General features: G+C 43.8%; 1 protein-coding gene across 1 annotated transcript in view; it reads left to right on the top strand.

Moving 5' to 3' along the window:
• The window catches only part of CHMP5 (charged multivesicular body protein 5), a 62,648-nt gene extending 48,962 nt beyond the window's left edge, over positions 1–13,686 (top strand). The window contains exons 6-8 of the mRNA XM_081344323.1: positions 7,389–7,497; positions 8,359–8,471; positions 12,815–13,686. Of these exons, the coding sequence (XP_081200449.1) occupies positions 7,389–7,497; positions 8,359–8,471; positions 12,815–12,865 (273 nt within the window). The 3' untranslated portion in view covers positions 12,866–13,686. The remainder of the gene's footprint in view (positions 1–7,388; positions 7,498–8,358; positions 8,472–12,814) is intronic.
• The last annotated feature ends 6,750 nt before the right edge of the window (positions 13,687–20,436 follow it).

Here is a 20,436-nt window from a genome sequence, read left to right as displayed (position 1 = left end):
ATTAGGTCGATCACTTTCTCCAGCATCCAGGTTGAATGCCCCACACGATCTCCTTTGTCCTCGCTCAGATGGAGAAACCTTTCTCCTGCTTCCAGCCCGGCTGGTGGCTACCCCATCTCAAAGTCACCTTTCTCAATTTCTTCTCCCAGTCATCCTTCTTCCTGATGCCCATCGACCACCGGGGTTTGTGGCCACGTATCTCCACTACCTCTTCCTCTGAGGTGTAGGAAGATTTAGAGTTGGACAGCTGGCAGGTCTCTGACTGGAGGGAGGTCTCCTCCTTCATGGTAGCTTCTTCTTTTCGTGTCCGGGGAACCGACATGATAATCTTACAAAATCCCCCAGTAAGAGTCTTTCTTCCAGGCTGACTATTACTGCTGATCCTGTCTAATGTCAGGGCCCACTTCAGTTCAAATCGGCCAATCCCCAGGTGTTAACTCCATCATGGGAAAGGGAGATAATATCAGCCCAGCTCCAGATGTAACAGCGATGTTTAGGTGGCTCTTTGCACCTTCTCTTGAGAGCACAGAGATAAGTCAGTTGCTGGAGGTTACATTCCTTTCTTCTTCCCCCCTTTACTAGCTGACATAAAGGGAGAAGAAAGTTCAGAGAGAAATAATGCAGGAAAGCAAAGTGTTACATTGTAGCGATAGAGGAAGTAAAAGCAATAAACCGCAAGCAATCCCCCCTCCCCTCCAGGAGTTTGGCAGAACCCAGGGAGAGAAGAGAATGGGAATTGGGTCAGGGAAGAAATAAGAAACAGAAATAGAATAGTAATATAGATTGGGTTCTGACACTTTGTTTGCTTCTAGTTGTTCGCAGATCTGTTTTTTGATTTATCTTTTGTAGCATCTTCCCAGGTATTGATATTAAACTGATTGGTTTGTAGTTTCCTGGGTCCATTTTTTCCTTTCTTGAAGATGGGAATCACATCAGCCCTTTTCCAATCCTCAAGTACTTCTCCAGTGCTCCAGGATTGATGAAATATGTGGTGCAGTGGTTCTGAGATAACATCTGCCAGCTCTTTCAGAACTCTGGGATGTAATCTGTCGGGTCCCAGTGATTTATAATTGTCAAAGTTGGATAGCTGTTCTCTGACCATTTTCTTGCTTATTTTAATTTTTGTTTCTAGTTTGTCTTTTACAGTGGTTTTTTTTTGCTATGTTGGGCTATAATTTTTGTGTGTGCGAAGTATGAGTTAAGCAGCTCTCCTTTCTCCATGTTGCCTGTTATTTCCATGCCATCTGCTCTCTTTAGTGGGCCTACAGTTTCCTTGATTTTTTTCTTGTTAATATATTAGAAGAATTTTTTATTATCTTTGATTTCTGTTGCAAGTCTTTGTTCATTCTGAGATCTCTTCAAGAAAATTGGAGAGATGAAGGGAACATTTCATGCAAAAATGGGCATGATAAAGGACCAAAATGGCAGGGACCTAACAGAGGCAGAAGAGATTAAGAAGAGGTGGCAAAATTACACAGAAGAACTACACAAGAATGAGCTTAATGTTCCTGATAACCACAATGAGGTGGTCACTGACTTCGAGCCAGACATTCTTGAATGTGAAGTGAAGTGGGCCTTAGAAAAGCTGAACAACAACAAAGCTAGTGGAGGTGACAGATGATACCACTCTAATGGCAGAAAGTGAAGAGGAACCAAAGAGCCTCTTGTTGCAGGTGAAGAAGGAGAGTGCAAAAGTTGGGTTGAACCTTAACATTAAGAAAACCAAGATCATGGCATCCAGCCCTCTCAATTCCTGGCAAATAGATGGAGAAGAAATGGAGGTAGTGACAGATTTTATTTTCCTGGGCTCCAAGATCAACTGCAGATAGGGTCTGTAGCCAAGAAATTAAAAGACGCTTGCTCCTGGGGAGGAAAGCCATGGCAAATCTAGACAGCACACTAAAAGCAGAGACATCACCCTGTCAACAAAAGTGTGTATAGTTAAGGCTATGGTCTTCCCAGTTGCAATGTATGGCAGTGAAAGTTGGACCATAAGAAAGGCTGAGCGCCAAAGAATTGAGGCCTTTGAACTATGGTGCTGGAGAAGACTCCTGCGAGTCCCTTGGACTGCAAGGCAATCAAACCGGTCAGTCCTAGAGGAAATCAACCCTGACTGCTCTTTAGAAGGCCAGATCCTGAAGTTGAAACTCAAATACTTTGGCCACCTAATGAGAAGGAAGGACTCACTGGAGAAGAGCCTAATGCTGGGAAAGATTGAGGGCAATAGAAGAACGGGACGACAGAGAATGAGGTGGCTGGATGGAATCACTGAAGCAGTAGGTGTGAGCTTAAATGGACTCCAGAAGATGGTAGAGGACAGGAAGGCCTGGAGGAACATTGTCCATGGGGTTGCGATGGGTCGGACACGACTTCGCAGCTAACAACAACAAAATCTATAGATATACATAGCTGGATTAATAGATTGGACTCAAGCAGAATTAAAGGCCCTAGATAGAAAGACAGGAATTAATTACAATGAATCATGTTCTTCATCCACACAGCGATGTTGACAAACTCTACTTACCAAAGAAAATAGGTGGATGTGGAATGTTGCAAGTATATCAGAAAGTTAAAGAAGAAAAAAGGACATTGGAAGAATATCTGAAGGATAGCGAAGAAGATGCACTGAAGTTAGTATAGCAGGGAGCTCTACAAAGTACTGGAGAGACCAAAATAGCCTGCAAGACCAAATGAAGAACAGAAAAGAGACTTGGGATGACAAACCATTTCACAGCCAGTACATTAATAAAAATAACAGGGAAAACATAATAATAAAACCTCGGAATGGCTAAGAGCAGAAAGTTGAAGAAAAAGACCAAGGAGCTAATTTTGGCTGCATAAGAACAAGCCTTAAGAACAAATGCACATAAAGCTTCCGGTTTGCCATCGCAGCACCGCTGACGCATGGAGGCGAGCTCCGTCTTCATCTGATTTCATCCCACTGGGGGACCCTGAAAAGGGTCGAAAGTCGCCCTGTAGGGGTGACAAGCAAGGATGGGACCCCTGTTGATTGTGGGAGGGCGGCAGCGCTTCTGTTTGATCTGGAGCAGCTCTCCAAACTGGGAAGGGAAAGACTGGCCATAGCAATATAGCTCATAACTAAGCTGCTGAGAGCCGAAGTCAAAATTACTACCAACACGGATGAAACTGGATGAGATCTGATCTTCTCTTTAAGACTAAATATCTTTCCTGCAAAAGCTGCCCAAAGTATTTTTTCCTCTGAGAGGAGAGATGGAAGGTAATTCCTATCCCACCCTCTAAGAACAGCTGACTACTTTGGGGAAATAGAGCAATTATAAGAACAACTTTAATTGGATGCATATAGTTTTGAAATCTGCGGACTAGAAAGTTTTCCTATTCTTACTGGGGACGTTGGTTTTTATCTAAAAAGAAAAATAAACTTTGAAAAACTATTATAAAAACTCAGGACTTGTTTTAAACAGCATCGGTTACATCTTGTGGCAAAGTATATTACAACTTGTTATTGACTAAAAGAAATTTGGCTTGAAGCCCAGAACTTTAAAAAAAAACTTTCCTGACCTTGACAGATACCAGCTGTGAAAAAATCAGCTGTAAAGAAGGAACTTCAGGGCAGCATATTTGGCCTGTTTGAACTTTGAAGATAAACCTTTACTGACTTTCAGAGTTATATGTGGGAAATTGTTTTTCCTATTTTTTTACATGAGAAGTATCTGTTATTATACAATGGAATACTTTGGACTATAAATTCCTACTTGGCAAACAATTTCCACTATAAAGACTACCTACAGCACATGAAATAGACGTCCCATACCTAGTGATAAAAAACTGTTTTTAATGTTTGATTTTGAAATCTTCAACTTAATACATTAGCAAGAGAAGATGGATGAAGATCAGGAAAAAATCCTTTTTATGTTGAAATCAATACACGAAACCATTCTTTCAGCATATAACAAAATAAGAGGCAACATAAAGGAACAAGATGCCAACATAGATATACAAACCCAGATCTTGACTACAACCAAAGAACTAACAATGCAGAAAGTAACAGGAGAAGTGGAACAACTAAATACTAAGACAGAGGACCCAACTGACCAACAGATCCAGCCAACGGGAAAAATAGAAAAGAGAGTAACAACATTGAAAATGGAAAAGCCTTTTTACATAAATCAGAAAAAAATTGAGGAAAAGGAAGAACAGATTGAATGGAAGATAAACTTATTAGGACAATTGTGGGAAATTGGAGTAAAGGGGAAGTGATTAAATGAATGCAATTGGGCTAGTTCTTCCAAAAACCCTGTAATTAAATGGTCTTTCTTATTTCAAATAATACATATAATAATAGAGGGAGAACTGTTTGAGGATTCAAAAGTATTGACATGGAAGGTTAGTTGGCAAAGGAAAAAAGCCAGAGTAAGGCTGAAAGAAACGGGTTTTGATTTATTAGAGGGGATTTTATATTACTGATTAGAGGGTTGAATATGGTGGAAAATAGATAATTTTTAGAAAATAGAATAAGATTATATGTAAATAGATAAGATGTGTATTTATAATATTAGATTTTGTTATTAAAAGGGAAAAATGTAGAAGTTGAGATGAGGGAAACTCTGATCACCTAAAGCTTGGAAATTATAATACCAAATGTTAAGTTGAATATTTAGGGGAAATTAAAGCCTAGGGGGGAAGCAACAATAATAATAATAATAATAATAATAATAATAATAATAATAATAATAATAATAATAATAATAATAATAATAATAATTTAATTTCTATACTGCCCTTCTCCCGAAGGACTCAGGGCGGTGTACAAGGCAATACAATAAAAAATACAATGTACAAAATTTAAGAAGGAATTAAATAGTGTAGCCCAAAATTACAATAAAAATTAATAAAATTAATATTAAAATACCCCACTCCCATCAGACCAGGCCGGCTTGTTCAAATAAATAAGTTTTTAGGTCACGGCGGAAGGAGCGAAGGTCAGGAGCCATCCGGAGCTCAACTGGTAAACGGTTCCAATGGTCTGGCGTGCCCACAGAGAACGCCCTCCCCCTGGAGGCCGCCTGGCGACACTCTTTGACCGACGGCACCTTGAGGAGGCTCTCTCTGTGGGAGCGCACTGGACGAAGGGAAGTTGATGCCGGCAGCAGGTGCTCCCGTAGGTAGTCCGGACCCATGCCATTTAGGGCTTTATAGGTCATTACCAGCACCTTGAATCTCACCCGGAGGGCAACCGGAAGCCAATGCAGCTCGCGGAGTAGAGGTGTTACATGGGAGTATCGGGAAGCCCCCACCACCACTCGCGCGGCCGCATTCTGCACCAGCTGAAGCCTCCGAGTAGTCCTCAAGGGCAGCCCCATGTAGAGAGCATTGCAGTAGTCTAAACAAGAGGTCACGAGTGCATGAGTGAACGTACGCAAGGCATCCCGGTCCAGATAGGGCCGCAACTGGTGCACCAGGCGAACCTGGGCAAAGGCCCCCCTAGTCACAGCTCCTATATGATCTTCCAAGGAGAGCTGTGAATCTAGGAGGACACCCAAATTGCGAGCCCTATCTACGGTGGGTAATATCTTACCCCCCATAATTACATAATAACAGGACATTGATTGTATATAAGGATCGAATGCAAACACAATTATGTATAAGCTAAAAATATTGATAAATGTAACAAAGGTGGTTTTACTTAGTTGATAACAATCAGAACTATATTAGCTCAACATGAGATAGTAGGTATTAAGGGAAAAAGAGACAAAATATCTGATGTTGTAACTTGGAATTTGTGCTAAAGATTTATCTATGTTATTGAGTTATTGATTACCCAGTCACCACGTTGCTTTTTAAATTTAATTGTAAAATTAGAAAACTAATAAAATATTATTAAAAAAGAACAAATGCACATAAAGCTAAAATTGAGAAGACAGCAATAGGCAGCAAATGCCACTTCTGCAAAGAAGCTGAAGAAACAGTGAGTCATTGGATTACCTGCTGCAAGAAGTTCACACAGACTGACTACAAACAATCGCATGACAAAGTAGCAACAATGATATATTGGAAGATCTGCAAGAAATATCATTTGCTTGGAAGCAAGAACTGGTGGGACTATGAAATAAATGTATAGAAAATGAAGAAGCTAAAGTACTCAGAGATTTTAGAATTCAACAGAAAACACCTGCCACATAAAACCCCATACTTAAGAATTGTCAATAAGAAAGATAAAAAAAAAGTTTGTATAGTGAATTAGATTGTACTTCAAGATAGCAGAAGAGAAGAGAAACAACTGGAGAAAATAACAATATGAAGACTCACAAATAGAAATAAAATGACTGTGGCAAACAAAAGTAAAGTTGGTACCAATAGTCATAGGCACCTTGGGTGCAATCCCAAAACAACTGGAGCACCACTTGAACACTATCAGCATTGACAAATTCACCATCAGTCATTTGCAAAAAAACAGCTTTACCCTGCAACAGCTTACATCCTGCAAAGATATTTGTAACACCATCAAACATCCACATCTGCCTATCCAGTTTTTGGGAAGGACTTGATAGGTAGACAAAAATGCCAAATTCAGTCTAAACAACTGGCTGACTGATGAACTATAATAATAATGACAAATTCATTAATTTATTAATTATTATTGATAAATTCATTAGCATTGACAAATTCATCATTAATCAATTGCAAAAGGCAGCTTTGCCCTGAACAGCTTATATCCTGTGATGATACCTCTAATGCCATAAAACATCAACATTTGCCTATCCCAGGTACTTGGAAAGGACTCAATAAATAGATAAAAATGCCAAATCCAATCCAAACATCTATGCAACAGATAAATAGTAATACACACATACGGTTTGTGTGTGTGTAAAATACGGTTTGTTATATAAGTTAAATGCCTTTATTTATTAAATTTATATTCCACCTTACATTAGCACTTCAAGGTGATATACATAGCACTCCGTTCTCTAGTTTTTCCACAACAACCCTCTCAAGTAGGTTGAGATGAGAGTGAATAACTTTCATGAGTTGCCAGTTTCAGTTAAACAACTTTTCCAATATGCTGTTTTTAAAGTAGGAAAAGAATGAGAACAGCTGGATCCAGACTTAAAGTATTAAATCAGTGGAACATGAAATCATAGTTTACTTTCTCTGATTTCAAGGTCTAGTCTATAGCTTGGTTCTCATATTCAATAAACAATGGTTAAACAAGTCATGGTATAGTATAGCTCAAATCCAACAGAAGTATATCTTATGTCAGTACAAATATGAAATATTTACCAATTACATGAATTAAAAGAAAATGCAAGAAGGCTTTGTTAATTTCAGGCAAATAAGTTATTTCTGTCATTGTGAAAGACAGAACACCACTGTCCTCTCCTGTGATGGATGTATATTTTATAATCCAGGACCTGCAAGACCAGTTGGAAGATATGATGGAAGATGCTGGTGAAATTCAGGAAGCATTGGGTCGTAGTTATGGAACTCCAGAGATAGATGAAGATGACTTGGAGGCAGGTGAGTTACCATTAAACACTGATATACTTATAGCCAGAGCTTGGTGAGTTCAGTATAGATAATTTAATTTCTATTTATACAGTGTTGTCTTGATTATAAGCAAATGGCAGAAAGTGTAAAATATATATTTTATATGGGGGTCAATAATACAGCAAATATAAAAAAATTTGAATTCCCTTCAGTTTCAATTTATTATAGCCATTTGCCAACAAACAAATAAAAAGAAACAAAGAAAAGACCAAAAAAAGTATTACTGTATATTGCATTCAGCCTTCTGTTTCACTGTGGATCTCCTGCTGCATCTTGAAGTTAGGTAACCAAACTACAGAATATTGTTTCATTAAAATGCTTGTCTGCAAAAAGGAAGTATTTTTGTAAAAGCCATATAGAAATCTAAATGAATATATAAAGAGGGGGCGACATGATAGCATTATTCCAGTATTTGAGGGGCTGCCACAAAGAAGAGGGCATCAAACTATTCTCTAAAGCACTAGAGGGCAAGATAAGAAACAATGGTTGGAAACTGACCAAAGAGAGAAGCAAACTGGAATTAAGTGAGGACAATTAACCAGTGGAACAGCTTGCCTCCAGAAATCGTGGGTGCTCCATCACTGGAGGTTTTTAAGAAGAGGCTAGACAGTCGCTTGTCTGAAATGGTATAGGTTCTGCTGCTCGAGCAAGGGACTATACTAGAAGACCTCCAAGGTCCCTTCCAGCTCTATTCTATTTTAAATACAGTATATTAGCTTTCCAGAAATGCTAGGGTTTTTAATTGCTGTACTGTTTGAATTTAAATCAACCTCACTCCTCTCTAAATTTCACTCATTTATTAGACATTTTCTGTCCACAACATAATTTTAGAACTAGAAGCACTGGGTGATGAACTTCTAGCTGATGAAGACAGCTCCTATCTCGATGAAGCTGCAACCGTTCCATCAATTCCAGAGGGAATGCCAACTGAAGTGAAAAATAAAGTGAGTTACTCTTCACTCTGTCACCTCCACTGTCACATAGCACATAGTAGTCAATAGAATTTAGAGAGCAATATTCACCAAAACATATTGGTGTTGTTTTTTTTTAAAAAAACCCCATCTTTTAAGCAACAAACAATAGGCATATTGGAAGTATTTATTTTTATTTTCATTTTATTGCTGTGATAATTTGAGAATTTATGCATAGTAGATTAAGGGGTTACAAACACTTCAATAGTTTGTTTTCTTAAATTCATATCAAATATTACAATTGGTATAACCATAGTTTGTTGACTAAGGCAAAGTGATGTGGTTCACATAATTCTAATCTATAAATCATTTAAAATGTAACAAATAAATTCATGTGTGACATACTACATGTAATACATTATCTAATTTTTAATTTTTAAATTTGTAAAGCTGTCCAATTCAAACAATTCTGGGTAATGTACTATGCAAAAAATGAACAATAACAAAACAAAATCCACTAGGTACACTAAATACATATAACATATAAAATAGTGAGTAAGCAACATAATAGAACAGTTAAAAGGGTCGTTAATGTCTGCAGGAAAAGCCAGGTCTTCATGGTTGCCTAAAGCAGGGCTTTTCAACCTTTTCATCCATTGTACTACTTTTAGGATATGGCAACATCCAAGTACCACCAGTTGCCTAGCAAGGTGTCAAAAATGTGATGACCAAAAAAAAAAAAAAGGAAAAAAGTGATGAAGTATAGGTAGTCCTTGACTTAGAACAGTTCACTTAGTGACTATTCAATGGCACTGAAAAAAGTGCCACCTAAGCCACAGCTGAGCAAGACACCTGCCTGCCTGCCTGCCCGGTGGCATTTTTCCTCCTGTCCAAGGTTTTCATTGTGAGCATTTCTGTTGAGGATTGGCAGTGGGGGGGGGTGTTTGGTTTTTATCCCCCCCCCCTCTGCTGGATGGTTGCAGCAGGTTTTGGTCACTTCACATGATCCCGGGACACTGTGACCATCATAAATATGAATCAGTTGCCAAGCATCTGAATATAAATCACAAGACCCTGGAGATGCTGCAACATTCCAGCTGATCGGCAGTTCTTCTGGGCTCAGAAGTGCCAGGATCAGTGCCGAACTCCAGCTGGAGCCTGGTGCTAATCCTGGCGCTTCCATTGAGCCCTGAGATCCCTGCAGCTCCAGCCATCTCTCGCTCAGGCTTATGCAGTGCTGCCATTCCCCTCCCTCGCTACCACTTTTCTAGGATGGTCAGGTACCACCTGCCAGGTGCCAATGTACCACAGGTGGTACCCATACCACTGGTTGAAAAGCTCTGGCCTAAAGGCAAGAAGTGTTGGGGCCTGCCAAATATTGTTCTAGAGAACAGTGCAACCACAGAAAAAGCATGGTTCCTTGGTCCTCTAAGATGGCAAGAAAAAGAAGAAACCTGGAGCATTCTTCCCTGTGGGAGTATATGGCAGGGCTTTTCAACCTGTGGTACGCGTACCACTGGTGGTATGTGAGCAACTGGCTGGTGGTACACGGCATTGCCTTCCTCCCCCACCACCTCCTCCCCCTCTCCCACTCCTTACCACCTCACTTGCTGCTGGAAAACATGTTGCTTGCCGGCAGCCTGCAGGCGAAGAGCGCAGGCCCTCCCTTGGACTTATTGCCAGCAACCTTCCCCCAGAAGCAAGCCTGAGCCTGAAGGGGACAGAGACATCCTCGGCAGGTAGATGTTCATTTTCTTTTCCTCCTCCCTGTCCTCTTCCCGATGTTCTTTATGGAGGGGAGAGCAAAGCGGCAATGAGTCCCCAGGACTCATCCCGCAGCAGCAGGTGGGAATCAAGGCCCACATTTTTTTTTCTGATCCGCGCCAAGGTAGGCAAAGCCATCAGAATGTGGAGGGAAAAATGCGCCCGCCTGACTCCCGCCCCCCTCCACTGTTGGTGACTCTGTACAGCTGGCCCCGACCTCCACTGACATGACCCTGGGGATGCTGCAACAGTCATAAGTGTGAAAAGTGGTCATAAGTCACTTTTTTTCAGTGCCGTCGTAACTTCGAACAGTCACTAAGCGAAATGTTGTAAGTCATTTTTTTCCTTTTTTTTTCTTTTTGGTCAACCTTGCTGGGCGACTGGTGGTACTCGGAGAGTGCCTTATCCTAAAAGTGGTACAATGGGTGAAAAAGTTGAAAAGCCCTGGTATATGGGATGAGCAATTATTCTTGGAAGAAATTATACAGTCTTATGTCATGTTGGAATGGGACAATTGACACCAGTCATATTTCCGCGCCTACTTTTCCATGGGCCCCTCACTGCAGTCAACCTACCCTGTTGTTTCAGGCGATTCAGTGAGGGATGCTTGTGCCTGGGTGATTTGCTGTGCAGGACAAATAAATGCACCTCCCGGTGGCCAGGTGGAGTGGGCAGAGGCAGCCCAGCCCTTCCAGGCTCCCTTAACTTTTGCAGGACAGAGGAGGGCCTGTCCTATCCTGGCCCAAGCCAGACCACCAGAGGAGGTGATGTGCACCTGGCACAGCCCCTCCAGTAGCAGCAGTGGCATCAGCCCAGTAACAGTTGCTCACCCTGTGGTCAGGCTACATTTGTAGCCACATTCCAGCTACATCCCAGCTCCAGCCTTGCCAACATTCATTGGCCCACATCCCACTTGGGAGGGCCTGAAAAGGAAAAACGAGACTCTGCTATGATTAGAACCTTGGCCTTTGGGCAGGCAGGCAGACGTGTGGCCAGTCTCCTTGGTGACATGGATATTGCGGCGGTCAGTCAAGCAATGTTTGAGTGCCCCCCCCCACCCCTGCATGCACCCTGGTTGCATTGCTTCAAAAGAGTGATCTCCTGGTGCAGCTGCCAGAGTATCTTGCTAGGTAATTGCTGCAAGAACTGCAGACTGTACTCCAGCTCGGGGGCCACCCACCTAAAGGGGCATTAGTGGCAGGGGGGCAAGTGAGGCTCAAGCGGTGCATGCTCTGCTTCCCTGTGATGCCCTCAGGGCTGTGGCAGCACTTGTATGACTTGGGCTTTCCGCCTCTGAGCTACCTGCTGCACTGGCCATGCATGGGACAAGAGGAGGCTGACCCTTTGTGCCCAGTGCCCCTAGTCTGGCCGATGCCCCCCTGCCACAAATAGCCCCTCAAGGCATGCAGCTCTTGCTATAATAAAACAGCAAGATGCTCGACCAGCTGCACCAGATTGACCAGTTGAAGCGGCACAATCAGGGTCCATGGGGGGGTCCATGTGGGGCCGCTTGAGCTTTGCTCGCCTGATTGCTGCGGCATCTACCTATCTGTCCACCGTGGCCACATGCAGGTACTCCTGGAAGGAGGGACCACCTGCACAAAGTCACGTGCATCCATAGAGTGCACAAGCAGCCAAAGCATAAAATTTTTATACTGTATAACACACACACACATTATAATTATATAATAATGTAACCTTGCATTCATGCAACTTCAGCAACATTAAGCAACAGTTCTATATGAAATTATTCTGTGAGAAAGATGAGAGTTTCTAAATCTGAAAATAAAACATAACTATACTATGCAAATAAATGTGCATGCATACACATTCCTTGTATGCCTGTCAGTAAAACAAAGCTTACATTGTACATACAGTGCACTGCCCCAAGCACATGAAACTTTAATTTTTCCATAGCAATTTTTTAAAACAAGTAACTTAACGGGCAGGCTAATAGCCCTGTAATTGTCAGCATAGGCATATCTGCTTTGTTAAACTGTCCCATCACCTTATTTGTGATGCTATTTTGGTTAGGCTGGAAGCATTTTGTAATTTGTGATTGGGTACTGTTTTCAGTCACAGCCCCATTACAGTTCTTAATGATCAGGTTTGGTCTTGTTTGGGGTCAGAATATGATTTGCTCTACCTTCGTAACAGAATTCTCCAAACACATGTATTTCTCTCCAGCTTAAAACACATTTGATAATCATGTGAGTATTGAAATATTTTAAACATCCCTACAATATTTGCAGGAATAATTCCCAAGTCATGAATTGGTTACTTCCTTTTTCATATGAAAGTCAGCTGAACTTTTTTTTTTGGTTATCCTCATATAGGATTTGGGCTTACAACATATCTATTTGTATTGTTAACTTACTAACTTGTTCAATTAACTTTGTAAAGCAATCATATCACAGTTAAATAATTAATATTTATAAGATCTTTTGATGAGTGATCAGTGCTTGACATATGGACATAATACTTCACTGTTTGCTAGGGCATTCTTGATCTAAATAAGATTATTGCAGTATTAATCTCTATTTAAAATGAGTTTGCATAGTTTGGGGACAAAGCAACAGTTAATCATAAGTTTTGTATCTTCATTCTCACAGGATGGGGTACTGGTGGATGAATTTGGACTCCCACAGATTCCTGCAACATAATTCTGAAGTTCCAAAGGAATGTTGTTTTTCATATTATACATTTCTGAGCAAAAACAATTGAGGGGGTTGAGTCTATACTTTTGCAATATCACGTAATAACACTATGTTACGGAATAAAAATGGATGATAATTTTTTTAGAAAATATTACAGCATTAAAGATTTTTTATTAATGCCAAGAAATTAACATTACTTTTCTTTCTGATATATTCAGAGTTCTAAAATTTGGTTTTGTGTAAAAGTAATACATAAAAATACAGCTTTTTGTTAAAGATTATTGTGCTTCTGCAGTGTCTTCTAATATGTCTCTGAATCTGTTTCTTGATGAAGTAAGATTATTGGATTTATTCACATTGTTTTTATACTAGATCCTTATCCTGATTGCCTTGCAAGTCCCTCTAAGTATTTTGTTCTAAAGATTTTTCAAAACAGAAATCTCATGCTGATCTAAAAGAGGTGGTGATGTTACCAACTATCAGCCAGGATCCAATACACTGAATTTAGCCAAGGTGGGACTGCAGTTTGAGTAACTATAATGTTATTTGTCTTCATCCATTCCTGCCTAGTTTTAGAACAGAATTTGGCATGTAGGTAGACAAAATCATTCAGACGGAAATATTATACTATGAGACACGTAAGGCACTGCTATTTATTCATGGGGTGGGGAGTTGGACTTGCAATCTGATGGATCCATTTTCTTTGTGTTACAAGTATGTAATAGTAGGACTTTTTATTTGACATCTTGGGAATTATTCTGTGTTTAGTAATATTTCAACTTGCTAGTCTGGTTATTGAATGCAATAAAAATACTGATTCTAATTTATTCTTGCCTTCCATGTTATTTAATATCAATATGAAGTCACTGAAAAGATAGTTTGCCCTTTTGAAATTACTGCCCAATACTCTGATGACACTCAGTTGTAAATCTCTTTTTTGGAGCTTGGGATTTGATATTTTCAGGTTAATAGCTTTAGGGGTGAATGTGGAAGACCTGAATTTGGAAGAATAAATTGAAACTAGTCAAGATGTTATTGATCTGAGGGATTAGATTTTGTTAGGTAGACATTTTTAATGGAATTAAAAATGTTCTGGGTACATTTACCAAGGTGACCTTCTAGATGACTGGATATCTACATGACATTGATGCAAAAATGACATGTGTCAAGTACTGACAGAGTTAAGTTCACCCCTACCTAAAGAAGATGGACCTGACTTCAGTGACTTATTTGCAGGCAATACTAAGGCTGAACTATTGCAATATTTATTTATTTATTTGTTTGTTTGTTTGTTTTATATACCGCCCTTCTCCCGGAGGACTCAGGACGGTGTACAGAGCAAAGTAAGTATACAATAAAGCAATAATAAAAAAAATAAAACCCCAAATCTATCAGGCCAGGCCGGCTTGCTGGAATAGATAGGTTTTTAAGTCACGCCGGAAGGTGCGAAGGTCGGGGGCCATCCGGATTTCGGCTGGCAAGCAGTTCCAAAGGATTGGCGCACCCACTGAGAATGCTCTCCCCCTGGGGGTCACCAGCCGGCATTCTCTGACCGGTGGCACCCTGAGGAGGCCCTCTCTGTGGGAGCGCACAGGACGGAGGGGTGTTGACGCTGGCAGTAGGTGCTCCCGTAGGTAATCCGGACCCATGCCATGTAGGGCTTTGTATGTCATCACTAGCACCTTGAATTTCACTCAGAAGGCAACTGGAAGCCAGTGCAGCTCACGGAGCAGAGGTGTAATATGGGAGTATCGGGAAGCCCCCAAAAGTGTTCGTGCAGCTGCACTCTGTACCAGCTGAAGCTTCCGAGTGGTTCTCAAGGGCAGCCCCATGTAAAGAGCGTTGCAGTAGTCAAGACGAGAGGTCACAAGTGCATGGGTGACTGTACGCAAGGCATCCAGGTCCAGATAGGGTCGTAGCTGGCGCACCAGGCGAACCTGAGTGAAAGCCCCCCTAGTCACAGCTCCTATGTGATCTTCTAAGGAGAGCTGTGAATCTAGGAGGACACCCAGGTTGCGAGCCCTATCTACGGGGGGCAATAACTCGCCCCCAATATTAAGAGATGGAATACTCTGAATATCCTGACATGCCGGTATGTACAGCCATGTAGATGTTGAACAGGAGAGGCAAGAGGACCGACCCCTGAGGAACTCCACAAACGAGAGACCTTGGGGTCGACCTTTGTCCCCCTGCCAACACCGACTGCGAGCGTCCCAGGAGATAGGAGGAGAACCACCGAAGAACTGTGCCTCCCACTCCCAGTCCCCTGAGGCGCCGCAGTAGGATACCATGGTCGATGGTATCGAAAGCCGCCGAGAGGTCTAATAAGACTAGGACAGAGAAATATCCCCTGTCCCGGGCCCTCCAGAGATCATTCACCAGAGCGACCAATGCCGTCTCCGTGCTGTACCCGGGCCTGAAACCCGATTGCCACGGGTCTAGATAATCCGCTTCATCCAGGACCAGAGGGAGCTGATGCGCCACCACACTCTCAACAACCTTTGCAAGAAAGCGAAGGTTGGAGACCGGACGAAAGTTATTTAATGTAGCTGGGTCCAAGGCGGGCTTCTTGAGGAGAGGTCTCACCACCGCCTCCTTCAAGGCGGCGGGGAAGTTACCCTCACTCAAAGAAGCCGATATGACCGCCTGGAACCAGCCTCGTGTCCCCTCCCGAGCTGCATAAACCAGCCAGGAAGGGCACGGGTCCAATAAGCATGTGGTGGAGCTCAACCTCCTCATAATCCTGTCCACTTCCTTCGGAGTCACAGGATCAAACTCCTCCCAGATAACGTCGACAAGACCGCCCGTGTCCTGTTCGTCAGACTCTGCCCAGTTGGAGTCCAGGCCGGTTTGAATCCGAGCGATTTTATCCAGCAGATATTGACCAAATTCCTCAGCTCGACCCTGCAAGGGCTCCTCCCTCACCTCCTTATTGAGAAGGGAGCGGGTCACTCTAAACAGGGCAGCCGGGCGATTATCTGCGGACGCGATGAGGGCGGAGAAGTAATTGGATCTCGCCACTCTTATCGCTGCGAGATAAGACCTAATATGGGTTCTTAGTCGCAACTGGTCGGATTCGGATTAACTGGATCTCCAACGGCTCTCTAGGCCCCGTCTCCGACGCTTCATCTCCCGGAGCTCCGCAGAGAACCATGGGGCTCGCTGGGATCTGCGCCGGGTCAAGGGCCGCAAGGGTACAACTCGGTCAAGTGCCTCCGTGGCTGCCCTTTCCCAGGCTTCCACTAAGGCATCCGCCGAGCTGTGAGCAGGGGGTGCAGGTGGGGTCCCAAGCGCTGCCTGGAACCTGTCAGGATCCATTAAGCGCCTGGGGCGGTACCATCTGGTTGGCTCCGTACACCCACGGCAGGGGGTGGCAAAACGGAAGTCCAGCCGCAGGAGGTGATTATCTGTCCATGACAGGGGCATAATGGTTGGAGAGCCCCCACCAAGATCATCAAACCACCGTCCAGATAAGAAAACCAAGTCAAGGGTGTGGCCTCCCTCATGAGTCGGTCCAAGAATTATTTGCGTCAGGTCCATAGCCGTCATGGAAGCCATGAACTCCCAAGCTAGCTCAGATGATCCTCCTAGGGATGGTAGATTGAAGTCGCCCAAAACTATAAGTTTGGGGAACTCAACCACCAACCCCGAGATGACATCGAGTAGCTCAGGCAGGGCTGCCGCTGCGCGACTAGGAGAGATGTACACCACCAGCAGGCCCAACTGCGCCCCAGGACCACATCTCAAAAAGAGAGACTCACACCCGACTATCTGAGGAATGGTGGTCTCCCGTGGACCTAGGGTCTCCCTAATAATTACCGCCACTCCTCCACCCCTACCATGAGGCCGGGGCTGGTGTAGCACCCGGAAACCTGGTGGGCAAAGGTCAACCAAAGGAACACCGCCCTCTGGGCCCAACCAAGTCTCCGTGATGCAAGCCAGGTCCGCGTGCTCACCCTCAAATAGATCCCGAACAAGGGGAGCCTTATTAGCAACGGACCTGGCATTCAGGTAGACCAGCCGGAGCTCAGGAGGCTGCACATCCTCGCTCCCGGGTCCTCGGGGAAGAGACAGAGGGTCAGAGCGTCTCACCGCTTGTAGATAGCGTAGATGACCCTCCCGGTGTCGATATGGCCCTCTGTTCACACACCTTCTGCCGTTCCCCAACGTCCTGGGAATTGGTAGTCCCACGACTCGCTTCCGAGCCTCGGTGGTGATCGAACCCCGCTCCTCTCCTTCGCGATCGATGCCAGGCCTGGCCTGAGCAACGGTTGTTGGACAGCCCCCATTAGCCAAACAACCACAGCCCACTCCCACCCCCTCCCTAACCCCACAAAAAATTTTGCTAAAAAATTAACCAGGGGCCTCTTATTGAATTTATGCTGGAGGCCCCTGACCCTGCCCGGCCATTTCTCAGGGTCCCAACAGTCGGGCCCTTCATCGAGATTGGAGGTGGTAGAGAAGGCGAGTCGCACCCAGGAGAGGGGGGCACCCCTGAGGGCGAACAGGTCCATGCTAGAGTAACGTAGGTGCATAAAGTCAAGGAGGATCCAGGGAAGGCAGTCCCATAGATGGTAGTTCAGTAGGAGGGTCGAGTCAGAGGGTAGGTGAGTATCTGGACCATCACCCAGCCTCACTGCCACTTAGCCGGGTGAACCCCAGAAACAGGCCACTCCCCATCCTCTCACGATGGGGTGTGACTCTGTTCCCGGGGATAGTCCAGAAAACGCACTCTGGGTGAAGCACACCCCATAGAGCTCCCACCTCTATGGGGCTGCAGGTGTAAGATCAAGCCACTCTCCCACCGTGGCTTGAACCCAGGCCCATCTGGTCCTATGGGGAAAGAAGGGAAGGCAAGAGGGTTTATATGCAGGCAGAAGTCGCAAGGTGGTGAGTTCCCGTCTGGTATCGGATTCGGTGGTCCAGTCACCCCCACAGTTCCCTCGCCGCACTGATATTCTGGGCATCGTTCCCGGCCGCAACTCCATAGGCCCCTACTGGTTGGGGACCGTCCAGAGCGCGGCCTCCCAGAGGTACGGGAGTCCCAGGTCTTCAAAGGGGGGATGAGGAGTCGGGAAGCGGAGGGCTTCGCCGTTGCAGGAACCACTGCAAGTGCCACTACTGCTGCCGCTGCCAAAAAAGGAGCGCTGTCCGCTGCAACGTCGCTGCCACCGTCGCTGTTGCTGAAGACGCCGCCGTCGCCATTCGGTCCAAAACTGGGTCAGAGGAATGCTGTCGGCGAAACAGGCCAAGGCCCGGAAAACGGCATCGCTGATCATCGAAGCGGGCCGAGCAAGGACCAAGACGCCATCACCGACGCCGCCAAAAGCGGCCTGAAAAGCGGCCCGAGAGCGGCCCGAGTACATCGCCGCCGTAGCCGCCGCCGCCGTCTCCTCTGCCCAGATGATCCGCGGGCGTCTCCTCCGGTGAAAGCAGCTCAGAGACGACGCCGACGCCAAGAGTGGTCCGAGGAGGCTCAGAGCAGTGAGAAGGCGTCGGTATCGGTTATAAACGGCCGCGAACGGCCCGGGAGCTGCCTGGAGATGCCACGCCGCTGCTGCCGCCGCCGCCACTGAAAGCACCCCAAAAACGGCCCGAGAGCGGCCCGAAGACATCGCCGCCATTGTCGCCGCCGCTGTCTCCTCTGCCCAGATGATCTGCGGGCGTCTCCTCCGATAAAAACCGCTCAGAGACGCTGCTGCCGCCAAGAGTGGTCGGAGACGGTTGAAGGCAGCGAGGAGACGTCGGCATTGGTTAGAAACTGCTGCAAACGGCCCGGGAGCGGCCCAGAGATGACATGGCGACGCTACGGCCGGCCCGGAGAAGCAACGGACGGCACATTGCCTGTTTTGTTGCCTGTCACCCTGACCCCAACACAGGGGCTCAAAGGCATTCCTGAGGGGCTCCTGGGGGACGCCTTACCGCTGGGGCTCACGGAGCTCACCTCAGCACGTCCGCCATCTTGGGAGCCGGGGAAAAAAAATATGATCTTTAGCCAACAGTTCTTACTTAAAGCTTGCAGTCTTTCAGACTGGAAATTTTCAGCTGCTTCATAATGTGGCAACTTAGATGTATATGGCTCCTTTGAGATCCCACATTATCCCAGGCTGGTACAGTTGCACAGCTTGCTGCCTGCCTTTTGAACCAAATTAAGCAAGTTTGCAACAGTCAGCATGAATATGGGTCCTGCCACAGAAGTGTTTAGCATTAACAACTATTTATGCTTTCTCTAAGAGAAGTATGATCTATTGGAATTGAGAAAAACCTTTTCCATACTTCAGACTCAAAACTATTTTTTAACTGTTTGAATGTTACAAGCTATTCTCCCAAAGCATCTGAAGGCAGGACAACAAGCAATGGATGGAAACTAACCAAGGAGAGAAGCAACCTAGAACTAAGGAGAGATTTTCTGACAGTTACAACAATTAATCGGTGGAACAACTGCCTCCAGAAGCTGTGAATGCTCCAACACTGGAAGTTTTTAAGAAGAGACTGGACAGCCATTTGTCTGAAATGGTATAGCACAATTGGCCTTTTTCACAGCTATCGCCCATTGAATTTCATATCTTCACTGAGTTATTCATTTTTACTTTAATATCTTCTTGTTAGTTATTAATAGCTCAGATCATGTGTCAATATGTATGTAACCTTGAGGGTATTTCCTCAATGTGCATCTCTCCACAATTTATTTAAAATTATTGTCTTCTAATTGTTGTTTCTTCCCAGCATGTTCACCAGTTTGTCTAAACAATTTGTGATATTAACAGTTCTTATGCTAGATAGTAAGTCACGACAGAATCTATATATTCATCACAAAACTATGTTTCTAAATAATTAAATTGTTCAAAACCAAAATGCTCTGTGCCCCCAGAATATACACAGTACAAACGGTAGGTTTATTCTTGTTATTGCCACCTGTAATGTTCAAATATTCATGAAAGATATTGGTATAAGTTGCTGATTTGATACTTTAGTTTTCTAGTACACCCAGCCATTTAAAAGATGTGCTAATAGCTCTGTGCATTTGATAGTTACTAGAATTCATTGGTTTTCCTACATTCTGAAAAGTCTTTATCATGGTTAGGAGCCTTTTCTCTTTTTTTAATCAAATTTTATTAAATTTTGTTTGCTCATTGTTTATATACTCATAATTCATATTAATAAAATTCAGTGTATTCTTTCAGTGTTTTTAATCCTAAAGGAAAAAATATTTTTCTAAATTTTAAAATATTAAACTTTTTAAAAAACATTTCTAAGATCAATAAGTTCTAACATCTTTTTTTTACTTTTTAAACTTCTTAACATACACAAATACATTAAACTTTGGGAGTTATTCAAACATAAAAAGACAGAAAATAAACATTTACAAAGCCATTTTATAAACATAATACTACATTAAAACTTTCTTTCAGTACATATGTCAGACTTGTAAAGATGTTGTTGTTAGTTGCGAAGTCGTGTCCGACCCATCGCGACCCTATGGACAATGTTCCTCCAGGCCTTCCTGTCCTCTACCATCTTCTGGAGTCCATTTAAGCTCACGCCTACTGCTACTGATACATCCTAACTTTTCATTG

The sequence above is a fragment of the Vipera berus genome (assembly GCF_964194415.1).
Source record: "Vipera berus genome assembly, chromosome: Z".
Classification (NCBI taxonomy): Eukaryota; Metazoa; Chordata; class Lepidosauria; order Squamata; family Viperidae; genus Vipera; species Vipera berus.
This window is presented reverse-complemented; position numbering and strand designations above follow the sequence as displayed.